Here is a 20,381-nt window from a genome sequence, read left to right on the forward strand (position 1 = left end):
CAATACATCTTTCATTTAAGCAGCTCCTATAGTTTTGATTTCAATGGAAAGCTATAAAAGATACAAGAGTCTAAACAAAAGCAAAATAAATGCACATTTAAACATCACACTGTTCTACAGGACAGTGTAACAATTATGAGTACAGCAAAGTCTAAAGATTTACTGCAGCATGGTACAACTAATTTTGTTAGACGACTCTGGCCATAAATTACATTTTAACAGTAATTATATATCTCCTTATATTAATAGTATCATAATGTGCCTTTTGCATAGAACTGTATGACAATATTAAACATATTTGGTATAAAGACTTCAAAAGTACAGACAGATAATTCACTTGACAGTTCATGTAAGCTTTATTTGATTGTTCCAGAACATAGACAACTCTTGGTATTCTTTCTTTAATTCAGAGACTTTCAGATAAGTGTACTGCTCGTAATTCTAAATGATAAATGGATTGTGTAGAACTTATAAATCTCATTTCACACCCGAAGGGGAAAAAAGTGTAAGTACAGCGCTTTAAAACTGCTGTCATCTATAATCCTTAATTGCATACCTCTTCCTACAGTCTTACAAAACTGTTTCAGAGATGTCCAATATTCTCTTATTTCCCGGTTTTCCTGTAAAATATTCTAAACAATAATAGAATACTTCAAAATCAACAGATGAAAAATATTACACTTTACACTTCCTTACTCTCAGAGAAAGGAATAAGGGGACAGATAGGTTGAAGAGGGAGAAGGGAAGCCCTAAAAATGGAAAATAATTTTAAATTTTAAAAAAAAAAAAAATCTATAGTAGCAAAAATTTTTACACTGAAAGTAAAAATAACAGGTCTGCCCCCTAGCTACTATAAATAAAGGATGGCTGTATGAATTCAATACAGATATGTTGATTTGTACTAGAAGAACATCCTGCCCTTAGAAATGGCATTCAAGAGCTTGTAATAGAGAATCCAGTTTCATATGGTACTATTTTATGAGAGTTTCTTTAAATGCCAGTGGTAAAAAGTAGGAAAAAAACCATAGCAGTAGAGCTTAAACAGTTAGGCAGGAATTAATTAGAAATAATAATACCCTTTATATTGGAAAGTTTCCTTTTAGCTCCCTGGTTACAGAGGGCACCTATATTCATATATAAGGGACAGTGTGAATGACTTTACATGAAAGAAAAGCTTTGCAGAAGGATAACATACCTCCCTGTCCCCCTCTTTTAAAGATGTCTTTTCTTAATCATTCTAAATTAACATATGGCCAACGTACATAGGTTTATATCAATTTAGAGTTGAAGTGTTCAAAATTTTGTCCATCAGAGAACTAAGATTCTTGTTACTATGAGACGTAATTTAATATTTGCACTATAGCTGCACAAAAGACAATGCACATATTAAGTTTCACCACTAGTTACTGCAGGCCAGACACAGCCTTTTTACATACAAACTATCAAAGCACCACTAAACTTAAACTGAAACGTTAAACGCAGCAACTTGGATGTCTTTAATCAACATCTGCTGAACAGTTTAGATTTTCTATAGCAGCAAAGGTAACACAGCAATGCTTTCATATAAATGTCTGAATGGAAAGTAGAAATAATCTGAAGAAGTTCTGTGTTCAAGATAGTTTGCTTTTGGTACCAAAAAAATGTCCTTTTTTTTTCTTTAGTCTTTCACTGAATTTCCTTTATCATGTATCTCCTCCTAAAAGCAGCAGGTTTATATGTATAAATTAGCCTCATTCTAATATCATAAACTATAAAAAAATAAAGGAAAATTATTAGATAGTAGATCTATGACAGAGAAATACTTTTTTTCCCCAACCCAGTTTTCCATTAGGTTATCGATGCCTGGGATATATTAATCAATGTAGCCATCCTTATTCATTTGGTTTTCTTCATTTTTTTCATTTATTGTAAAAGTCTTGATGAAAGGATCCATGAAGAACACTCATTGTCCCTTTGGCAATCACAGGAAAATTCATTGTAATATCCTGAAGATGCATTTGGCGGTCATCTGCTATTGCAATGTCAGTGACACTGACCTCATATTATACTAAAACTGATAACTTGTAATATTTTTTTCTCTGATGTAAATTTCTTTGCTTTTTATGCCAGATATTTTAAAGTTTATCTTAAAGAATTACATAGGACAGTGAGAAGTTTCAGCAACTGTCAGATGCAGTTGTCTCTCCCATAAGGTTGAGCCCTCGTAGCTCCATGTTCACTTTTGTTACTACCTGAAACATGTGCCCTCTCTATGGTAGGGTTTGACAGACACTAGATAAAACCTTCAGAAGAGTGGCAAGTCAGGAGTTTTCACTTAAGAACACTTTGAAGTCCTTTAGAAATGATGGCTATATCAAAATATATTACACAGATTGACTACTTTATCTCTGTAGTTCTGCAAGCATTAGAATTATCACAGAACTTGATTTTTGTCAGGCTTTCTCCTCAAGAACATGTGCTTAACTTTAACTGTAAAATTATTTTAAAAAACTTGAGCATTGCTTAACAATGACATGACAATAGTCTGACAACACTTCCATTTTCCATGTCTCCCATTCAGAAGATGATAGATACTACTAACAGTCTGGACTCTCTAAATGACTGAATGACAGCCAGCTCAATGCTAGAAAACTGTCAGACACAGGGAAGAGCTTATTCCAGAACTAAGCATATATAGAGATTATTTTCTACTGCTCTACTCAGAGAATTCTTATTCTAGCATTAGTACAAAAAATTAATCAGGCAGTCTATGAGTGTTAACCAGATATTCTGTAAAAAGTATATTAAAACTTAAGAAGCAAAAACAAGCAAATCTTCCTGTTCTATTCCTGTGCCTTTTTGTGGTTTTGGGTTTAACAGGTTTTGCAGCAGAACACTTAAGGTACAGTGACAACCAGTGATGGCAGCTCTGCCCATCCTCCCCCCGCCCCAGATCCCCTCCCAAAAAAACCCCAGATTTAGCCCTTACTGATAAATATGTCCTGCAGCATGAACTGTAGCACAGGTCTCAATAAGAAGATAGGTTTGCCAGCATTCAACACTGCTGTCAGCATTACAATATGCCCAAAGAAGGAGAAATGCTCCTGCTTTGCCAAGGGAAGGCGATTCACAAGGACGATGGTATGAATTGGTTCGTTTTGCTGCCCCACCTGCAGCTAGCTGTCTATGAGGTGGCTCTTCTTCCCCCTACCCAAAGTTGGAATGATTTATAGGGACTCATGGAAGGTGTTGGAATTCATACATTTCAAGGCAGAGGCTGAATTATATTGCATTTTATAAAATGACACTGTACAAAAATTAGTAACCATTAGAATGCTAACAGTGCAAATTGCTGAACATGTAAAATGTCATGCAAGAAATCATGTTTTGTACCTCTAACACAACTTGCAAGACTAACTCCTACGGATAGTTCACAGGGATGAACTCTTTTGCAACTAAATTAGCAAACTCCTGTTTTCTATTACCTTCCTATGTAGTCTAAATTCTATACTTTGAAGTTCTCCACTTTTGTTCAGCTGCTTACTATCATATCCACCTCCTGACATGCAAAAACTCTGAAACTCTCAAAAGTCGTGGATTTTTTTTTTTTAAATACACATTTAAATCAAGCTATTTATGGCTCCCATGACAGCCACAACAAAAATCCAGACTTAACCATAGATTAAGATTTTGGGATAGGTCACAGCAGGCATTTCACTCAAATTTAAAATGTGCTTTTACATACTCTCAATCCTGTCTATCAACAAGCAGCTGCTTTAAGACGAATAGTTTACAAATTCATGTGGACCTTTAGCAGCTTCTCACCTTCACTCCAGATCAGCAGTAGGCACTACAGAGAGCAATGTATAGAAGTTCCCATGGTGTACAGTCACTTTGGCACGGGGTTAAACACAGAGCAATAAAGGACTCTGTGCCTGTCTGGGGACATGAATGGAGATTTCTGCTGTCAAATCAAGGCATGTCTTACACAGTAAATATAGTGGGCCTGATTTTTCTCCCAGATAAATAAGGGTTTACACCGGCGTAATTACCTTTAGTAAATTTACTGCAGATTTATTCCTAAGTGAGTGGCAAATAGGCTCAATATTTCTCTCATACATAAAAGATTACGCAATGTTATGCCATTTTTCTTTTTACTTTCCAAGAACTGCTTTACTCCATTCTCTTTATTTCACTTTGATCTTAGCACTGTGCCTGCCTAGGCGTTAAAAATTAAAGTCAGGTGTTCTAGAAGGAAGTGAATTAGATTCAGATTCCATTCTAAAGTTGGATTTATTCTACTCATATTCAAACATACCACTGCTGATTCTACCACCAAGAAATACATACTACTTGGCAACAAGAAAATTATCAAAGCAATCTGACCAAATTGGCACCACTAGCTCTGGCTACATCTGGTAACAATAATATGAAGGGAGAAGCATGAAGATAACAATTCTCATTTATTGTTACCATTAAACTTATCTGAATGCGTACTCTTAAGTCTTTGAACTTCATGCTTTCATAAAGCCAATAAGAGCTTCATTCAAAGGTGAGGGGTGATCCTTTTCCAAAAGTGATAAAATATCCAATTTACTAAAGTATTAGAATCTCTAGTCACAGACTGCTCAGTCAGATGGACAGCGATGGAGTACCACCAGGAAAGCATGACTGCCAACATCCAGGAGTTCTAGCAATACATCAATTAAGGTGTTTGATTCTATGCCAACAAAAGAGTAGAAATTCAATATACTACAAAATTGGTAAAAACTAACTGCTAATGCATAAGTCTACTTTTTATATCTATTAGGAAATGTCTCTTTTTATTTTATTTTTATTCAGTCACTACATTGATGAATATTTCATGCATCAGACTATGACAAAAACATTAATCTCTCAGTCAAAATAGGCTCAAAGTCATACATAAAATGTACCATTTCTGAATTACTCAAGATTTAAAATTGTGTTCTCATGGATTTTACTGCATGTAATTAACAAGCTGATGAACTTATTTTCCTAGGAAGGGTTTCCTAAAACTATGATCCGCAATTTTCTAGCAATTTTTAGCTAAAATATGCTAAAAAGGAATAAGAATCCTTAATAAAAACCTGGTAGCAACACTTTTGAAACAGTGTACTATAACCATGATACAGAATCATACCTACTATTTATTTAGATTCAAAATTTATCATTATACTTTGCATATAGGCAATGTTAGTAAACTTTGAACTGCGTCTGAAACTTAGTTTTAATACACCAAATTCCACTATGAATGGTGCAACAGTTCAAACAAAAACAAACAAATATTATCCAAATATTTTGTTAACTCAATTTTGTAAATAACATCCTCACTTTACCTGAGCAGGAAGTAATTACAGCTTTGAAATACTTCTAGCATTAACAAAGATCTCCCCAAACTAGTAGCATGAACAGTTGCTCCCTCTATGCATGTAGCAGTAAGAAGTATATATAACATCTCCAAACATACGGGCCTGACAGGATGCACAGATTCCAGCTTCACAAAGGATTACGTTGAAGGTGACAACTTACGTATCCCAAAGGAAAAAGACAGGAGTTAAATATCCCTACCAATATTGGTGTAATCACAGTCACACCGTGTAACAAAACATGATATACAGAATTAAAACAACTGTTGCTTTAGTTAAGGTATTACTCGACAACATATTCCCAGCTTGCCACCTTATATATTTCTGAAGCTAGAGCTATGCTTTTAACATACATTTATTTATTCTACTGCAGAATATGTCTAAAATGGTAATCTAATCCAGCGGATCTAAATTTTGGAGCTGGCAGAGCGTACTTCCTATACTCAGTTACAACACACACACAGAAATGGCTGCTGATTCAGAGATGCAGCTGCAGCGCGTTCCTGTGAATCCCTCTTTTCAACCTCTGTGTCAGTCAGAAAAGGTGAGAAGCCACCCAACCCCCTTCCTCCCTACCACAAAATCAGTCACCTGGAGCCTGGAGTTTGAAAGAGCTTTCAAGAAAAAGATTAGCACGTAAATAAGACATACAAGTCTTTTGGGTTTGTGCAAAACTTTGTTCCATGGGCTTCTTTTTGAAGGATCTGGTTTTGTGTCATGTAAATGAGTTATCAAGGATTCAATGGTAAACAGCTGGCAGGTATAAAACCAGCTGAATCTGTCATGTTGAGACACTTAGGAAATAGTCAGGCTGCCACTCAAAGATGCAGTTCCAAGAGCAGTGAATCACATGAATACACACTCTCAAGTCAGCAGCTGAAAATTCAATAAAAAGTCATGACAGCAGGATACCTCTCTAATGTAAAATTATTCTCATTTATAACACTCTCCCTTATCATTTTTAATTCCAGTCATCAGACTTCTGTTACACTTCTTGGAAGACTATTTGACAGAAAAATACATGTCTTCTCTTAAGCAATTCTGATTCTCCCTCATTCTTTTTCGCATAGATAAGTATCATCCATTTCCCTAAATTCCTTTGTATTCTTCTGCACCTCCCAAATATGACAACCTCTACTTTCTTTTGGCCCGGTCATGCTACACATAATTTAGCTCTTTCACACTTCAAAAGAAATTTCCTCCAACTCTATTGAAAATATTACTCTTCACACAGCCTAAAATTTCCAGCATGTGAGTTGGCTGCTTTCTCAGCATGAATAAAACTTAGGATCTTATTTAAACATAACTTTGTTAACTAGTATTGACATTTCAGAGCTGAATGGCAGCTTCCTTCCTTGCCAACAGCACTGGTGTCACATTAGCAGTATGAAACCTGCATGTAAGTATCTCATTAAGCTCAGTCCTAGTTTGCAAATGGCATACTCTTTCTTCAGAGCACTTCTGTATGCTACGTATAACCTGAGACTTGAAGTATTCAATTCGCTTCATTTGAGCTGCATGTGAAGAACCCTCTCAACACTAGCTAGTATAACTTGATCTGGAATAACTTACGCTATTTACACTTAAGGATTTATCTTTAAAATTCTAAATACATGTGATCTACACATACACATTTACTATTTCCCAAAAAGTGATCTTTTTTTAATCTCTCATTTATATATTTTACTACAGCATATTTTAGATCTTACAACCGATTGTGTCCTTTCTGTATATATAACTATATTTAGAAAGTTAATAATGTATTAGTTAATAATGTATGTAGTAATAGTATCACAATACTGTGCTAAAAACTAAACAAACAAATATATGACAGCATCTCTTCAAAGCACTTATTTCTTATTTCAGCCTATTTCTCCAAATCACTAGTACTTTTTCATTTTCACTAACAATCTCTTACCCTATAGCTCCCAAATGAATCAAATTATAGATCTAAAATGCTCAGTTTTCCATAGGTGGCATACAAAGGAAGCCAAATAATTATTTTTAACTTTTAGGATTTTAAAATACAACTAGGATTTTCAAACATGCAAACAAAAAGGTTCCTTTGTTACCTCTTCAGAGAGGTATATTACTGGTTCAGGAACCAGACTAGTTTGACCAACTGCAGTTTGACCCTGTTTCTCGAAAAACTGCATACACATTGCTTCTTGTAATATTTTCTGACAAGTGAAGACCATACCAAAGAACAGATGCTTCCCCCTCATTTTGGGGGAATAATTACTGTAAACTAAGACATGCTTGCAGTTTCAGCTACTTATGCTGAAACCTAATGACACCTGAATTCTTCCAAACACCTGGTACCAAACATCTCCAGCCATTTCATGAATTTGTGAGCTACCCTCGATAAAAAGGAGACCTGCTTAGACATGATTACTATGAGCAGATCTCCAAACAACTTTAACACCAAGACCAGGTGCAGTCAATATTTCTTCACTTACTTGAGGGTCCATGATTTACAATATACCTGATATTCAAAAGTTACCATGTTTACAGAATTGGCATTAGATAAAACAGGTTTTAGACTTTGTAATCTCAAGAAACTTCATTTGAGGAATTCAGGGATTTTCTCCTATGAAGATATGTGCTTACTTTCAAATAGGTCAGTAAGCAGAATCGTGTAATCCAGCTATTCACCTTTCGAAGTGTAGACTTGAACAAAAGCAGCAGTAGCAACCAGGTCATCGGGAGTGGGGGGGGAACAACAAAATGCTGGGCTGCTAGTTTCAGCTGGTAGCAAATACATTGGAAAAGACAGTAGATTCAATCACAGCCTGGAAAACTTTATAATGATGATGGATTTCAAGGTGCAAGGACTTATCTAAACTCAGAGCTATGGTTTTAGGCTGGATGATCATTCAGGTTAGCTTCACTAAGTGAACCTATATCAAGTCACGTATTTCCAGTGACCTTTTATAATCTGTAAAAACTTAGAAGTGTACTGTGTTACAAAGAACGGGAAATTAAAGAATCTAAAGGGAAGTGAAAAAGATCACTGCCTCTGATCTTAATTACATTGTTCTCAGTGTCTCAGTGTACAGGCTGAGAGCATCCAAACAGCTGCAATGGTTAGGCTTGAGTTTTTTCTGTATTTATTCAGATAGCCTCAATATGTACCACATGCAATGTTTAAGGGTCCCAAGGCTGCATTTTATCATGCAGAATCACTGAGGATTCATTTTTCTGACACTGTATTGGGATCAATAGCACCACCACTCCGGATGAACAATGGGCTATATTTAGTTCAATCTCACTTTCAGACTGCCTGAATAACACAGCATGATTTGGCAAAGCTGCAAGCATAAGCAGCCGAAGTATAATTTTCTAATACTCAGTACACTGAATGCTGTATCCTTAAAGTGGGCATATGTTATCAGAAGAAATATTTGTTAACATAATACACAAGTCAATAGTCAACACAGCAGCTTTGAAATATCAAAACTTTCATGTTATACCAGAATGACTCCCTAATTTTTTTTAATTACACTGGTAATCTGCAGCCAGGACATTGGTCTGTTTTACAGAACAACTTATTTCAGTATTTGTTGTCTCACTCCAGAAATACAATAGAACTCTGATTTGGTAATTGCAAAACCGCAGTTCACATAACAGTCTATTTACAGCGTTCGGAGAGAATTTGACGAAGTTAATAATAAGGTCCTTCATCATGCCATCACGACCCCTTTGCAGGATTACGAAAATGTGCTCCCAACTGATTAAACCACAACAAAAAAAATCAAAGGCATCTTCTATCAGCAATGTGCTTGCACTTTCTACTTGTTAAGATCAAACGAAATAAATTGTTCTCTTACGTCTTCCTGGATCCTTCTGGATTCAGAAGTTTCCATTTCAGTGGTGTTCTCAGCCAGAATTCCTGCATCAAGCAATAATACTGATGCAAATTTCCAAGCACAAGAGGAGGACTCATTTTTGTACACTAGTGTACTCCTAATCTGACCGTATGTAAATTCCTTCTTTTTTAGAAGACAGCTAACAGTAATGTATACAATTATTTGTACAACACATTTTAAGTTAACACAAACTGGACAATATCACCTCGTGTGCACAGTCTAGCCACTCCAAGTACAGATTCCAATTATTACATGAGAGCTAAGACTTTATGACATTTCCTACAAATGCTAATTAGCTAGTACGTTAGGGCCTTCAGTCATGTAGCACTTCATCAATCACAAAGCTTAAACTATTAAAGATGGAAACTGTTCCATTTTACATGAAAAGTTATGTTGCAAGTCAAAGTAGAATATTATATTAGCCCCCTTTACATGGTGTTCTTTTATAATAGTCTCCACAAAAGAATTTCCACAAGCTGTTGTCCTAATATGATCCAGGTCTACATCCTCTACGCTGTTCTTGTCTCAACAGCTACTGTTTTCAACACCGAGACTCATACTTCAGAGTATATAATTGTTTTTTAAAATATCTACAGATTCCTAGAGGACAAAACACACCAGGTATAGGCACTGTATGAAAGAGAAAATTTGGGAGCAAAAAGGGACACGAAATAACCATCATCCAGTTCAGCACTTCTGCCCTTCAGCCTACAACTTGGCCATATTCATAGAATTTGCACGTTCTGGTAAGAAATACATAAAGATTTCTGAGGTCTGCCCCTCTGCATGCTAAACTGACAGATATGAGGTGTAAGACTAGCTTTGCCAGGTTAAACAAGGCTATTAAAACAGCATACCCAACTTTACTGGCACTAAAATGGAACAGTGGTGCCAAAGATTTTAAAAGAAAGAAATATTAAGTAATATTGCACCTCTGACATTGACATAAGTTTATTATTACTCCACGCCAATCTACCTTGATCCAAATCCTCTAAATGCATGCTGTTCCAGTGCTGGGCCTCCCTTAAGCCTGCAAATTATACTGAATAGTGTAGCGGTTTTTCAATTTGGTCAAAAATTACACCAAAACCACTGCATGGAAGGACAATGCATCATTAGCTCATTATCTAGCCCATTAGTTTTTACTGCAACATGTTGCCTTACATGTGTTCCTATGCCGTGCCGTGGGACTCACCACAGCTGTTTTGTTGCCAATGTTTTTGTTTCTTCCACACCTTTGGTAGGGAGCCCTCAACCAAACTTGTCCTGTCCTCCAAGATAACAGCTGTCCAGAAAGGAGAAGAAACAACTCCAACTTTGAAAGGGAGCTTTTCTAGTTTTGGTTTGGTCTCCTTTGTATTTTTCAACATGGCAGAGAACAGCAATGTACATAAGAGAAAGAATATAGAATTAGAAATTGCATCTTTCCAAGTTACATATTCCTTCCTACTCAGTTTCAGGTTATTACTGACAGAAATATTTTTAAGCACTATATACAAATTCTTCCTTCTCCAATTACTTGAATACAACCATTAAAACAAATATTATTTTAGGCTAAGTGAAGTACTTCAGGCTGAGTGGAGAGAGATGTAGCCATCTATCTTGCATCAACAAATGAAGGCACTGAAATAACTGGTTATTCACAAGTCCTCATATGAAAAGTAAATAAAAATGCAGATATATAAAAATTGGCCCCACATAGAAAAAAGACTACAGAGACAAGCATTATAATATTACAGTCAGAATAATCTAATGTCTAGAGAGAACTTAGGAAGAAGAACCAGAAGCAATTCATTCACTTTCAGAAGTAGTAAGACGGCAACCAGGGCAATGTCCTGAAAGGTGTGTGAAGGCAGGACAGTCCCACCAGAAGGCCCAGTACTTGTTTCACCTCCAAAGTGTCATACGAAGTGGTCCATGTTGCTTCCCACCCACTGAATTCATCATAATCATCAGAATTCAGTTTTCTCTAATTAAACTCAGTTATTTAGCCCATAGCAGAAAAACTGAACTTCAGAACTTCATAAGTCCCCTGATGAAGCATATTTACCAGAATAAAAACCTCAAAAAAATTCAGGTGCTACTTTCAGTTTTAATTTAGTATTAACTCTGATTTTGCACCTAGTAGTTAGCAGAATTTATTTATCACATTGTATACTAGAGCTCACGAGGCTATAACATGTGTTTACTCTACGATTTAGTGAAAGGAGTGCAGTTTGAGGGCGATTATTTTCATTAAGAAGCAGGTGCAAAAGAGGCAAGACCATCTGCAAGCTCTACTAAAGTAGTCATGATGTATTAAAGCCAGAAAAACACACTATGTTGCATGTTTCTGAGCACAGAGCCATGACAGATAGTGCTGGCAGCTCTGTGATAAGTTATATTCATCACACAATTTTGATCACTCAATCCACATTCCTCCTACTGATCCATTTCCTCAAGATCTAAATACAAGACCAACTGTGAATTGTTGGTTTGTTCGGGGTTTTTTTTTTAGAATACAAACCATAAGAAAAGATGCATTCCTTTCTTCAAAATTCTCAAGTGATGTCCAAAACTAATTAGCCTTCAGCACAGGATAAAAGGCTTGAAGTTTGCTATCTTTACATCATCAGCATTGCTAACAAGGCAAATATTCAGAAATAAGATTAAAGTGGATGAGTACCTTGAGCCTGAAAAAGCAGTCCTCTCAGTTTCTGGAAAACAAGGACTTAACTTTTTAAAGACTGTATTTAACCAACTGCAGACAGAAGTACAGCTAGACCATGTGAACCCTATATGATCCTGGAGAAAAATCACAGTAATGTGAACTACCTACATAATAATAGAGAGTAAGGAGTAGACATTCTTCGAGCAGCTGTAAAAGGAGGGGAGAAGTAAGAGCAAAACGTATTTGACGCCAGAAACTTTTTTCTCCTTTTATCTGTACGCTCACAAGTGCATCTATATCAATAAAGAGCGATACCCAAGACACACACAGAACATACCTGCCAGCATAAACATTTTTGTGAGTGTGAGAAAAAGGATATGGTAAATAAACACTCTACTACTGTATGCAGAATCCTTGCAGAGCTGCCGTTCCAGAAAATTCCCTCCCCACCCCCTCAAGTAGAAACTATAATGATTAAATCCAACTTCCCAAAGAGAGTAAATGCAGTTAGCTAAATTTGTGGAAAATTAGAAATAAAACTAATAAGGCTGTTTGGAGAGAGCCTCCCTTCCTAATGCCTTCAGCTCACAGGAAGAGCAGACAATTGACTTAATTTAGGTTCCTTCCCCACTCCCCTCCTGCTCCGCCAAAAAAAGTCTTTAATGAAAAAAATCAGTATCCTGATCTTTTAGCAGTCCCACACATTTTATTTACATTATTGGGAAAGAGTAGTAATCAGTGTTAGTAAGGATGATGGAATCCCTCATGAAATTTTGTCAGAATTTTTAGGACTTTCATATAACTCCAATAATTTTACAGAAACTGCAGCATCTAATATTTTTGTGACATTATATAATTAAGATATAATACTACATAAATGATCCCATGAAAAACATGAATACATTTTTATATTAGAGAACTACTCGACTATTACAGACTTGCTCCTTGCATTATTTTAATATATTACAAGTAATATGCTATAAGAAATAAGTATATTTCCTTTAAATGCGCCTCAAAAGTTTTACAACATATCCTTTCATCAGTGATCTTACCTTTTTTTGAAGCACATTGATTTTTCTTTCTTTTACTTCCAACATGTCTTTCATATCTCGAATCTCTCCAGCCAGGGTTCCTTTCTCTTCTGTGAGGTCTTGAAGTTGTTTTGTTTTTTTATTCAGAAAGGTTTCTTTTTCTTCCAATCGTAACCGCAAGGCATCAACCTACAGTAAGTAAATCACACACATTTAGGTTTTAGTAAAGATCATTAGCATATTTTTTTTTACTTTTTCTAATTCCTTTTTTTTTGTCACTTAAGAAATGGTTTTTTTCTTTGCTGTGTACATTTTCCAACTTTATCTCAGATGAAGAGATCCTTTTATTTGTCAAAATGTAATAAAAAACGAAAGCACTTTTAGCACCAAAGCATGAACAGAATAAGTAGAACAGTCAAAACATGAAATAGCATTAAAACAGTCCTAACTTGACATATGCATAAAGTACGCAAAAAAAAAAAATCATCTTGACTTATTAAATATATAACTCATTGAAAAAAGTGTTCTGTATCCTGTATTTAATTTGCCCATTAAAGCCATGAAGTGGGCAATTAGATACTACAGTCATTACACAGGTTTGGGCACAGATCAGTAATCTAGAAACAGAACTATTTAACAAAGACATGGCAAATAAGGAAATGATAAGGTTCTTCACTTTTCTCCAGTGTATACCACGTAAGTCTCTTAACAAATGGGCCTTACTGTACTTTCCTGTAGTGTAAGCACAAATCCCTGTCAACCAAAATAAGGGATATTACAAGGATTTTCCTAAGCAGAAATGTCTTAATAAAGAACCTCATCACATTGCTCTGCATTACATAACTGCTTTTTTCCTTTAGAAATCCTAAAAAAAAATCCAAAAAGAAAAATCAAATGCATTCTAACAGCCCAGAAGGTGCACATAGCCTTGTTTTTCTCATTTCTTGCTGTATAAATGCTTAAGCATGCAATTTGATTATTCTCGTAACTCAGTTCAAACAGTTCTCAAATTATGGTCAGGCAAATACTTGCTGGTGGTCTGGAAAAAAATCCATAGTCCAGTTGATACTGGTTACTATTTGTATGCAGTTGTTTCTACAGGCAGCTCTACTGCTAATTGCATTTAAAAGCTTGGGTACTCATAAAAGCATTTGGAAATAAGGAGAAAAAATAGCTGTCTCTCCTCCGTTACAAGAAAGGGGGCTGGGGGGGGAAGCAGCAGCCACCTTCAAGGACAGAAGCATAAATACTATCATCAAAAAAGAGAAACACATTTGGTGAAGCTAGGAACAAAGTGGCAAGAGAAAGGAAAATCTAAATGACAGGGTACCTGTTCAAGGAAATGGAGAAGGAGGGAACTGGCTCTTTGGGGAGTATAATCAAGAAACAGGCAAGTACGCACAATGTGAACAGACAGACATGGCCACAGCATTAGGTATATAACACATGGATCCAGGCGGAAACACACACAAAATGCCAAAATAGGGGAAGAAACAAAGAACGAGACAGGAAAGCAACTTTTTTCAAGTAGATTTAACAACGCTATTTCACAGCTTCAAATTCCTATTACCTTTTTTAGTAACACCTTTCTACATAAGCACTGCCTAGAGTGGTTACCACAAGGTAAGGTATGATTCCAAATGGAAACGGTGTTACTCTTCACACTGTGAAGAGGAGAGGAAGCAGTGCCTGTCAAGATGCTCACTGATACAATCTTTGAGAACTTCTAATATACTATTCAGACTATTGGCTCTCAAGACTTTCAAAAAGGTATTCAAAGTAAGAGATCTTGTCACAGCTTCCTTAAAATATAATAATGAAACGAAATAAAGCAAACAGTTAAGTGGTCATACAATGATGTGATGGTGAAGGAGAGGTAAAGCCATAAGGTGAAATTGCAAGTGAAAAATAGAGCTGGAAAATGAAGGTTTGCAAGTGTTAATGCTGGAGCTTTTTGTACAGTAGAGAAGAACAAGACACTTAGGAATCAATACTGTAATAATTCAAGAATATAAAGATACCAGCTGTTGAATGCAGGGGCTTCAAAATATGATGCATGTAGTCTTTGCTGAGCTTGATAATTAGCAAAATGAAAAATTATACATTTGACTGAAATTGAAAGAGCAAGTAACATTATTCCTACAAGAATGTTTAAAAAAAGTGTATAGAAGGTGGGCTAAGTTGAATAGACAAACAAAGAAGAATTTTAAAGTGGAAAAAAAAAAAAAAACAGAAATTAAACTGAATTGGAATGTATCTCTCTAGTTTAAAATATTTATCAATTTCTTTTTCTAACCTAAAATATGTTGAGGGGTGGAACTTAATTCACTAATGCCAAAGAAAGAATTATCCACCACGTAAATTCTACTCTTAATACCTTTGCAATAAGAGATATGTTTGTAATAAAATAGTAGACATCTCAATTCATTAAAGTAACAGAATATATTTGGGTTTAATCATCAGTACTGCAAGAGTTGCACCTTACATGCATTGGTTCCTTCAGTGAGCACTTCCACTAAGTTGTACCTGTTTCCACATTCTGGTTCAGAAATGAAGTTACAAATGAACCACTGAGCAGCTCACAGGCAACACAGCATAGAATACTGAGTGGGGATATTTTTCGCTAAAAAAAATGGATTTCATCATATATTAAGTTTTCAAAGACCAAAACAGACACCTTTTTTTTTTTTTAAACATAACCCTCATTATTGAAGGCTAATTTGTAAATAAAATAATACAAGAAAATATAGTATACCCATGAAATTTTGTCAGCACTTTTAAACATAAGAGAACAACAAAACCAACCCACTGTTAGTGTTAAGCATTATGGATTCAGTTCTGCATTCCTTGTGCAGTCTCAAACTCCCACATTCAAGCCTGGGGTATGGAAATCAAGGAGTTTATTCTTGGTGAAACATTTCAGTTTTCCAGGAGGCTGGTTAACACATCGAAATTAGAGTCCAGGAGAGGAGATACTAAAAATACTGCTATAGACCTACTTCTATATTTGCCCTTCCGCTCCATCCAGAGAGAGAAAGAGGCTATGTAGCACAGAAAGCACACAGAGGCGGCAGCATGGGCACAGAGAACCTTTGCAAGGTTTGCAAGCCATTAGAGTGACATTATAATTTCATGCAAAGTAGAGAACTAAGATAGAGAGAGTGCAATCATTTGTTATTACAAAGACAGGTTTCCTTGAATAGAAGCCATTTTTCTGATACTGTTTTCTTCTGCAGCTCTGAAACCATGAGGTGTTCACATTAAGTGGACCCACACAGGCTTGTTTTGGCTGGAACGTAGACCACTGAGAAGACAAAGTTTGTATTGAAAATATATGATGTGGTAATCTAGAATAATTCTCCATCTACAAGAGAGCTGCAGGAAGTCAAGCAAGTGAGAAATTTTAGATTCACTAATCCAAATTTCAAACATACAAATGTCAGAAAATAAAGAAGTAGAGTTTAAAGTTTACACTACCTAGAAACTCAAAGTTTATTCATAATAAAAAGCTAGATGGAAGTAACTGAAAGGGCATAAATGTTAGTTTAGCATTTTTAAATTCTGCAGTTCAAATAGTCAGAAAGGGTCATATGTATTAAGCACTTTTTTCCTAGTTAATCAGAATATTGTTAAAGTACAAAACAATCAGCAAATCTATTTTTATTTATATTCTGAGTTCCGTAATGCTAAATTTATTCAAAGAAAAGTCTTTGCAATGCCATTTTAAAACTTGGTTTGGGACCAATTCAGATGATCTATTGGATCTCTAAATGCATGTTCTTCCCGCTCTTAAAATGGCTCATTGCTTTTCTATACACTGAAAAAAGGATTTATACTCTACTGGATTATTTTATTTTTAAGGCTTGTTTACAATATTACAGGAATAGGATCTTGCAGTTTGTTAGCAGTGTGCAGTATGAGATTCAAAGATGACTTTAAGTTAGAAAACAAGAAATAGTAGCAGCAGTGAACTTTCAGACCTCTTTTAATAAACATAAAAGACCTCATCTGAAACTCATTACCACATCTTCTTTATACTTAATCACTTATTTGCTTCATGTCTGAAAGCAATCCCTTAAGTCAAATCACAAAAATCTCTGTTGGGCCTTTAAAGCTACAGCTGAGAAGCTCGTCATAACATTGCAGCAGGAGCTCCAAAAGCGGTTCTCTTCGGTCACGCACTGTCTCATTTTCCAACTGTATGAGGCAGAAGCTTAATCCTTGAACTCAAAGGGAGTTGAAGGTGATTAGACCCACTGATAAACAAAGCATCAATACCATCCCCTAGTGACTGGGATAACACAATAGCTTACTCACGTGCTGATACAGTTCTGTTCTGCTTGGCTGACCCAGGCAGTTTCTGAGTCAATAGTCTTTTCTTCTCTATCCTCCCAGTCCCCACCCCAAGGGCCAAGCAGACAATTCTCACTCTGCTTCACAAACTTCTTCGCACACACCCTGTCATCACAGCACACAAGATTCAACTCAGGAATGGGGATTTTAGGCATTAAAACTTGGGAGCACAAGAAGGAGAGTTGAGAGGAAGAGTAGATGCCTCTGAAGCCCAAGTCTGGGAGTGACAATCCGTTTGGGAAAGGGGAGCAGAGCCCTGTCCACTCCCATTTCTCAGACCTCAAACCTGCCCTCACACAGCTGTTAACTAAAGAGCACCACATGACTGAACGTTTCTCCATTTCCTTTCACCACTAGCCAGCCCATAACACAACTAATACATTATTTCTATTCCCTAAACAAAGACACAAATTCAACCTGGAGGGACAGGAGAAGGTGCATGGTGTTTTTCCTTCACACCAAAAATAAACACACTCGGAAGTCTGCAGCAGAGCTGCAATCTCCATCTTTCCTCTCACTGGTTAGCATTCAGGCCATCCACACTGTCCTGGTTTGGCCCAAACCAGGCCAATTAGTCTTAGAGAAACCAAGGTCACTGCTAAATTCCTCACTGCTTACGAGTGAAGAGCCGAAGGGGGGTCGCACCTGCAGGGAGGAGCAGACAGGGCAGGTGACCCAAGATTGACCAACGAGGTATTCCATCCCATACACGTCGTTCTCACTTTCCTATTTATCACTAACCCACTGCCTCCTGGAGGTGGGGCCCAGGAGGGAGGGGCCCTCCTGTCTTCCACTGATTGGTACCAGCTTTGCCAATTCTCCAGTTAAAAGCCTGCAGGTGTGATGGCAGGGGGAGCTACTGCATTTTCCCCTCTGCCCGTGCTGGGGGAGCAACTCTGCCTGAGGAGGATTTCCAAGCTCTTGATCTTGGTTTTGTATATATTTGATTATTTCTATAATTCTTATTATACTCTTTTTCATTATTATAGTTTATTAAAACTGTTTTAACTTTCCAACCCATAAGTCTCTCTCCCTTTTCCCTTTCCCTTTGGGTGTGGGGGGGGAGGGTTAACAGAGAGCGTCTGCCACAGGTTTAATAGCTGGCCCAGCTTTAAACTGTGACACACACGAAAGCCCAAGGGTTATGACCTCGACTGTGCCACAGAGTACCAGGCACCTAGTATTTCAGAGTTGTCTAGACTGACTCTAAATTCACAAACAGTTTTTTTTCTTGTTAATGCCATAAATAGATTACTCCACACACCTTCATGTAAATAGTTGACACCTTAGATCAGTTCTTTCAGCTCCATGGTAACTTTTTAACTGTTATTAATGAACACTCGTGTTTGAGATAAATTGCATTCTTCCATAAGTAGTTGCAGATGGACTTATGATCTGAATATATTTAGATGTAAGCAGTATAACTTCTGCCCAGAACCCCGGTTCCCACAAGAGATTGTTCTTAATACGAGACGCTCTCAATTTTCATTTAAGAATTCATTTCTAGCTTGGTAGCTTCAAATAAAAGCTTAAAAGCATGACTGAAGTGCAGTTTCAATTGCACTGAGAAAAATGTTCTAAAACATTTGAAACAGCCAAAGAATCTCGATCCCAGCAACCTCACTTCACACAAGGACAGTGCAAGCATTGGGAAGGAAAGAGTACAGCATGTCCAACCCCAACCTTAGGTGGCAGATCCTCCATCCCAGTCCTGGTGTCTCCTACCCCTACTCCTCCCTCTCTGGCAGGTGAGTGGTTCTGGCTGCTCCAGAGCCAAAGAGGCCAGCCTCGCTGCTAATACACAGAAATAAAAGACGGGCTTACACCACACATTCTCTCTCAGGGGCTCTGACAGTTCTGTAACAGTCCATGATGTAATCTCCAAGCCACAACAAATCCAATGCCATACTTAAGAGGTTAAACTGTCTTATTTCCCCGCCCTTTCCCAATGAACTACGGGTCAGCAAATGCTCTACTGTTCTAGCTAGAGTTTGAGTTCCACAGAAGTACGACAAAATTCCTGCTTAAAGGAATTTCCCCTTCCTGATGTAACAGAAATCTTTCTCAAATATGATGAGAAGAAGATAGTGACCTGGGTTACTGACATAGCACTTCCCATGTTTCAAACTGATCTTTTGCAAACTATACATTTTCCTATTCTTTTCTAAGACAATACCTTATTTGATGCTCCCTTTTTTCCCCTTTATGCAGAAATATTTTAACCAGTATATATTAAAGCCACGTCCATGTGAGAGCTCAGACTAAAACCTTTAATATCAGAAAAGGACAATATTCACAACACAGCATGGTTTTTGATCTGTATCATCCTTTTCTCCTTGCAAGTACAGGAAACAGAATTATCTCTAGTCTTCCTCCCCAGAAGCTATTTTTTGTGGAGCTCAAATTAGATTGTGTCCTGACACCAATGTTGGGAAGAAAAAAAAAAAAACAAAAAAAAAAATCCCCAATCTCTACTTTCTTCCATCTCCCCAACCAGTGGTCAGATACCTTAAGACTGATAAAACAGAGCACTTAAATTCAAAAACCCACCTACACAATGAAGCCGTCATTTGGATAGAATAGGTACATCATCCCAACTAACATACACAGCAAGAAGCCATTCTGAAATCAGTGCTCTATGAGTTTTCAGAGGCAGAACTCTGAGCCAGTGCCAGTCTGGGAGAGTGAACAGGCAACTCATACTGTGTGTGGTCTTAGGTGTACAGATTTATTTTCTATTCACAGGAATGCGATGTGGAGGTTTACAAGAACATTGGTTATGTCAGTAATTTTCTCCTTCCCTAAATTCTTCTTTCTGCCTCCAGTAATCATGAACCAAGACTTTTACTTTTCTCCTAATGTGAAATAAAACTACCTCAGCCTGAACTCCATGCGACCTTTTACTATATGGTATCTCTTTGGTACTAAGTATGTATGACATCATTTCATAAGTCAAATATGAACCTCCAGATGGTGTAAAAACAGAAAGCTGTTAAACCAGCTCCTCATCTTGTGGAAGACAAGAAGCAAAATATACTACCTCATTTACAGCCAGGATGAATTTGCCAATATTAGAAATTATCTCTTCCCTGAAAATGGTAATGTGAAATCA

The 20,381-nt window shown here is 36.7% G+C and overlaps 1 protein-coding gene across 1 annotated transcript in view; it reads right to left on the bottom strand.

Annotated features, from left to right (window-relative positions):
• The window catches only part of ERC2 (ELKS/RAB6-interacting/CAST family member 2), a 432,595-nt gene that overhangs the window by 262,174 nt on the left and 150,040 nt on the right, over nt 1-20,381 (bottom strand). Inside the window, 1 exon segment of the mRNA XM_068409226.1 lies at nt 12,938-13,105. Coding sequence (XP_068265327.1) covers nt 12,938-13,105 — 168 coding nt within the window.

Source organism: Nyctibius grandis, chromosome 10 (assembly GCF_013368605.1).
Source record: "Nyctibius grandis isolate bNycGra1 chromosome 10, bNycGra1.pri, whole genome shotgun sequence".
Lineage (NCBI taxonomy): Eukaryota > Metazoa > Chordata > Aves > Nyctibiiformes > Nyctibiidae > Nyctibius > Nyctibius grandis.